The 6068-nt window shown below is 37.7% G+C and overlaps 1 protein-coding gene across 1 annotated transcript; it reads left to right on the plus strand.

Annotated features, from left to right (window-relative positions):
• Nucleotides 1-301: 301 nt before the first annotated feature.
• Nucleotides 302-5266, plus strand: LOC132254634 (uncharacterized LOC116803646). The gene is made up of 9 exons (XM_059740698.1): nucleotides 302-2117; nucleotides 2244-2291; nucleotides 2381-2483; nucleotides 2601-2675; nucleotides 2782-2932; nucleotides 3047-3116; nucleotides 3381-3446; nucleotides 4403-4525; nucleotides 4773-5266. Exons 1-9 carry the CDS (start codon nucleotides 779-781, stop codon nucleotides 4955-4957), a joined length of 2160 nt encoding a protein of 719 aa, XP_059596681.1. The 5' UTR covers nucleotides 302-778; the 3' UTR covers nucleotides 4958-5266.
• Nucleotides 5267-6068: the final 802 nt, after the last annotated feature.

A 6068-nucleotide genomic window follows, 5' to 3' on the forward strand; every position in this document is an offset into this window, starting at 1 on the left:
TACTATGACGCTTGATAAAAAGTACATTAGGTAATGTTAAAATACAATAAAATGAACCTGGAATTTTCCACTTTAATGCCGTTGTCATGAACCTGAAGGAAAAATGTAAACATTTGGTACAAATTTATGGCAAGGTCCCAAGTATTCCTCTTCACTAAATCCTATTTTTACTTTTCCAATACTTGAAAAACTTTGACGGCCATAAAAAATGGATGTGGTGGAGGTGAGCCAGAATGAGGGGGGACCCTTGGGAGGACTTGGCAATAGCAGCTGGGTGTGACTTTTGCTTTGGTTCTCTCGGTAAATTATTGAGCTTCTTTCATGTTCGGTGCATCAGTGCATGTGCGACTTGTGTGACTTTTTGTGTGCTCTTGGAAACAGTACTCCCCAAGAGATCCTCTCCTACAGAAAAGTGAGGGAATAAATACCCTAAACCCAAAGAGAAAAAGGAGAAAGAGCGATCCTTAAAACCCAAATCATCATCATTATTTCCATTGATCTGCCCCACCAAATTTATCTGCACTTTTCATAAATTTATATCCGGAATACCAAAAGAAAAGTTAGAGTTGCTTGCAACATAATCTCTTTTCTATTCTCTATTTCTTTCTCTCTCTCTCTCTCTCTCCCTGTGTGAATTGCTTTGCAATGGAATCCCAATGTTTCATCCCACTCCCACTCCCACCAACCGCCATTTCTTGAGCTTTAAGCCTCTTATTATCCATTGACATCAGTGTCCCCAGTGTAGTACTCATTGCAGTTTGGAGAGATAAAAAGGGAGATGGATGTGGTTAAGAGAAGAGCTGGGACTGGTAGTGTGGTTGCTGGGTCTGTTTGGGAGAGTAGGATGAAGATTGATGAGGTGAAAGGTGGGATTAAGGTCTTCAATGGTGAAGAGAGCAATGAAGAGGGTGGTGGTGCTGGTGGGGTTCACGTGTACAGGAGGGTGAGGAGGACTGATGTTGGGAAGAGGAAGACTTGGAACTCTGAGAGCTTGGATAAGACCCCAATTCAGATTGCCAAGGAGAGATCCGATGAGCCGTGTAAGGAGCTCAGTGTGTCTCCTGATGGAATCAAGAAGAGCCCAATTCAGACGAGGAAGACGAGATCTGAGCTTACTAAGGAGCTGACAGTGTCCGTCGATGGACTTGAGAGAAGCCCAATTCCGATGAGGAAGGGAAGATCTGAACCACACAAGGGCTCTGCTGAATCTGGCAATGAAACTGAGAAGAGCCCCGCTCAATTGAGGAAGGTGAAATCTCTGGCTAATAAAGCTAACAATGAATCAGGAACTGAGAAAAGCCCAGGTCAATTGAGGAAGACGAAATCAGCATCCAATAAGGATGCTGACAAATCCAGTACAGGTTCTGATGGGAGCAGTAGTGGAACTGAGAAAAGCCCGGTTGAATTGGGTAAGGCGAAAATTGAATCCAATAAGGCTCCTGATGAGTCTAATGAGATTGTAGGTGGGGGCGTTGATACAATTGAGAAAGATTCTGAGGAGGTTGTTGATGAAATTGAGAAAGGTTCAGTAGAAATTGTGAACGCTGGATCTGATGAAACTTCCAAGGAGTTTGGTGTCTGCAAAGAAGAGGTCATTTCAAGCGATTTGAGCAGTGTGGATCAGGTCAAAACTCCTCCAGAAGTCCAGGTGAACGATGACAATAACGATGTTGATAATGCTGTTGATGAAGAAGAAGCAGAGGAAGAGGATGATGAAGAGGAAGAGGGAGAGGAGGAAGAGGAAATTGAGGTTGAGATTGAGGAGAAGAGCTTGGATGATGTAAAAGAAATTAGTATTGCAGAACAGAAACCCAAGAAGGTTGTGCATGAGGAGAAGAGGGTTCATCCACTTCCTCAAAAACCACTACCAGTCTCTTCAGTTGTGAACAAAAATCTTCCTCCTACTGTACCTGAGCAGAAACCATTCTCTTCAAATGCAAGCAAACATCAGCCTCCTATTGTACCTGAGCAGAAACTCAAAAGGGTTGTGAGTGAGGAGAAAAAGGTTCATCAAACCCTTGCAAAGCCGCTACCCATCTCTCCAAATATCAAGAAACAGCCTCCAATTTATCCCAGACACAACAAAATTTATTCAAATCACACAAAACCTACTCCAAGTAAGTGTTTGCTTTTGTTACATTTGGCTGATCAGCATTCACTTTTTTTCTTCTTTTGGCTTGTTTCACCCATTTTCACTGTACTACTCTGACTCGTCTTCCATTTGCCTTTTGCTCCAATTTCAGACGAGTTCAGGAGAGTCCCACAAACCCACAACAAATTGCAAAATTTAAGTGAGTTTTCAGTTCTAGGTCAAATTCAATCACTCTGGTTTGCAATTTATTTGTAGTAAAATATCTCAATTCCAACAATAATTTTTCAGTCGATTTGGTAATGTGGAGTGATGTATCGAAATCTGCATTTGTCTTCGGAATTGGAACATTTACCATAATCTCATCATCCTACACCACAGATCTCAACATCAGGTCAGAAAGTCCACAACCTAATTTTTAATTATTTTGGTTTTTCGATTTACTATTCCCCTCTTCCAAAATTGAGCTCGAAACTAATCTTCTTTTTCATTTTAATTGTTTCTTCTACAGCTTGATTTCTGTAGTTTCCTATCTGGGTCTTGTCTATCTTGCCGCAATCTTCCTCTACAGAACATTTATTTTCAGGTACCCTCTCAAAACCATTGGTCAAATTGGAAGAAATCATACTACTTAAGCAATTTTTTTTCCTGATTTTCCCCCTGTTATTTTGGAAATGAAAAATAAAAAACAGGGGAGCCTCAGATCTAGATGACTCAAACCAGGACTATGTGTTGGGGGAAGAAGAAGCAATTTGGTTGATAAAAATGGTTCTTCCTTACTTGAATGAGTTCCTCCTGAAACTCAGATGCCTCTTCTCTGGAGATCCTTCTACTACAATGAAGGTAATTTAATTTCCTTTTTTTTTTTCTTTTTTTTCTTTTTTTTTTTGGCTCCACTCACTTCCTGTTCCCACCATCAATAAATTTCTAACAGTGGATAATCTGTGCCTATGTTAGTTGGCAGTGCTGCTCTTTATTTTGGCTCGGAGTGGGAGCTCCATAACTATTTGGAAGATGGCCAAATTGGGTATGTTTTATTTATTGTGTTAAATTTAGAAAAATTTAACCCACCTTTTGTCATGTTTGAGTAATTCTCTTTGCTTTTCATGGGTTTGTGAAAGAGGTACCCCTTTGTCAAAAACTGGGTCAAGGTTATTGGGCGAAAGGTTTAAATAATTTTACCAAATCGAACCCAAATCATTCTTTTTTTTCCCAGTAATCAAAGAGGGGTACCAGTGTCTTGTTATTCCTCTTTTTCTCACCATCCCTTTGCTGTGATCACTCTTTTCAGGCTTTTTTGGAGTTTTTACAGTACCAAAAGTTTGCTCTTGCTATTCCAACCAGTTAACTGGATACGGTAAAAAATATCTCCCCCAATTTAATGCCTTTGCTTCTTCAATAAACTTTCTTCTGTTATGATATTGTGCTGTTCAAGTGGGCACATCACAGTAACTTCAATTTCATGAGCTGCATTTCACTTTTAAGTGAAAAAACACAGGGGTCCCTCTGTTTACCTAATTTTAGGACAAGTAGTAAAATTGCAGTATATTTTTCTGATGAACCTGCAACGGCTCCTTTGTTTGTTGGGTGCTTTTTATTGGGTAGATTTGATGGGTCCCAACAAATAAATATATCTCTTCCCGTCCAAATAGGTCCCCATCCAGCTACCATGACTCATAATATGATTCTAATATGGTCATTTAACGGCATTGTCATACCTCTTATGCATTGGGGCTATGTTGCATCACAAGTAGGAATGTTATTGTGTTTCTGTGGTAGGACCCTTTAAGAGGAGGGTCTTCTTCTGGTCACTGCCGGTTGGCTTGAACGCTCCTTGTTAGACCTATTATTATTATGACAAATGATCACATGTCTACGCAATTGCGTCACCTTCAAACTTTGGATTAAAGGGGTGTCTAATCATGTCATAAAGGGAGAATCCTTGTGTCGTGATCACTCGCCGTTGATGCCATTATTACATCTTTTGAACTCTTCTTCACCTTTTTATAAATTGGGATATGCAAATGATGCTACCCTTGTGATTTTCTGTCACTTTGATACATGTTACTGCACCAAAAGGTAATTGGGTTTGTGAGTTCATTCCATGTTGGTCGACTGAATGCTTGTGGAAAGCAATGGTGATTAGTTTTCCTTTTCATGTCATGTAGCCAGTTTGGACCATGTAAGGATTTCACAATCACCTCACACCTTCTTTGAATGATGTAACAATTATAGAAACTCAAGTTCATGGAAATGTTTTATAAATATGAATAATCAAAATTACTGACAGTTGGAATGGTCTTTTACATGAAGGCAACTTCTGGGTTCGTCGCTTCCGGGATGCTTGGGAATCATGCTCTCACAAGAAGGCTGTTGCAGCTGCCATTTTTACCCTCGTATGGAATTTGTCCTCAATAGTTGCTCGCATTTGGGCTGGTAAGCAATTAAACATAATACATAAATACCACTAATTTATAAATAAATTTGTGAGTTTCAAAGAAAAAAAACATTCTTCTGAAGAAAAGGATTCATATTACAGACGCTTTCACACAGCACAAATGTAAGAAACTAGGAACTTTCTTGAATATGTCATGTTCCAAAAAGCAGAGGCAAAATATCATTTGGCGATTGAATTCTTGGGTCCTATTAATACTAGTACACTGATATAGTGCCTTGGTTGCAGTGTTCATGCTGTTTGTGGCCGTCCGATACTATCAGCAGACAATGGTGGTGGAGGAATGGGTGGAGGATGATACAGGAGGAGCTGATGATTCCTGGCAGGGAAATGTTGGAGAACAAAGACAAGGGCGTGGGCGTGGGTGTGGACCCACTATAGTGGAAATACCAAAAGTAAAGAAAGGATCCTAAGCCAAGAATAATACACATCCCATTTTGGCCCACATGGTTTTCAACAGGCTCCACTAATACATGTGATTTTGATATGGATTATGATGTTGATGTTGATGTGGGGGTGGTTTCATTTTCATTTTATTTTATTTTTTTATAGGTATTTTATCTTTATTTTTATTTTTATATTTTTCATTTGTATATATATGCGTTTGGTGAAACTTACCTTTCTCTGTTCAACTAACAAATCCCTTTTTGGGCAAACGGGTAATAATTTTTCATATCCGTTATCTTTCTTCCGCAATGAAATTGTTATTTGGTTCTTCGATATTTAAGCTTGGCATGCTTTATTATCAGTTACTGTTCATTGGGTGTTTGGTGTAACGGTTGTTTGATGGAATGTGGAAAGAAAACAGAGCACGCCAACAAGCAAGCTGACTCATTAAATCATATCTGATAATCATTTTGACTGTAAAACGGTCCAAAAGAAGCTTATAAATATAAAATATTAGATTAGGCAAAGGATCCGAGGCACCTTTTTGACTCCCGATGTTTCGGGGTTCTTCCGAATGTTATATCTGATATGTTATGTTATATTTATATTTAATTTATATATTTGATATTTATTTAAAGTATGTATGTCCTAAAATATTATATCTTATTGGATAAAATATACATATTTTAAGTAGAGCTGCAATTTGATCGGGTTAATGACTAACTTGAGTTCAACTTGAATTAAGAAATAATCAATCTAAGTTCATCCCAACTCAAACTCCAACCCGATGTATTCAACTGAAATCCAACTCAATCTCATTTTTCTAAACTCGAGTTGAGTTTAGGTTGTTCAAGATAGATTGAATTAGATTCAAATTGGTTGAGTTGTATAATTCAAAATCTATCTATGATATTATTTTAATGCATTTATATGAAAATTTAAATGATAAATATAACAAAATTTCAAAATAGTAGCAAAAAATAAATTAAATTTATATATTTTCTAAAAATAATGAAAAACATATGATATAATATAATTTGATATTTTTTTCTTAAAAATAGAAAAAGAAAATGAATATTATTATATGGGATAAGATGCATCATAAATATTATAAAAACATTAAATCGGGTTGGAGTT

This window comes from Vitis vinifera, chromosome 11, assembly GCF_030704535.1.
Source record: "Vitis vinifera cultivar Pinot Noir 40024 chromosome 11, ASM3070453v1".
In the NCBI taxonomy this organism is placed as follows: domain Eukaryota; kingdom Viridiplantae; phylum Streptophyta; class Magnoliopsida; order Vitales; family Vitaceae; genus Vitis; species Vitis vinifera.

Coding starts and splice junctions, on each gene's coding strand:
- LOC132254634 (XM_059740698.1), top strand. CDS start 779: ATGGATGTGGTTAAGAGAAGAGCTGGGACTGGTAGTGTGGTTGCTGGG. Junction 2,118..2,243: donor TCACACAAAACCTACTCCAA/GTAAGTGTTTGC, acceptor CTCCAATTTCAG/ACGAGTTCAGGAGAGTCCCA. Junction 4,526..4,772: donor AGTTGCTCGCATTTGGGCTG/GTAAGCAATTAA, acceptor CCTTGGTTGCAG/TGTTCATGCTGTTTGTGGCC.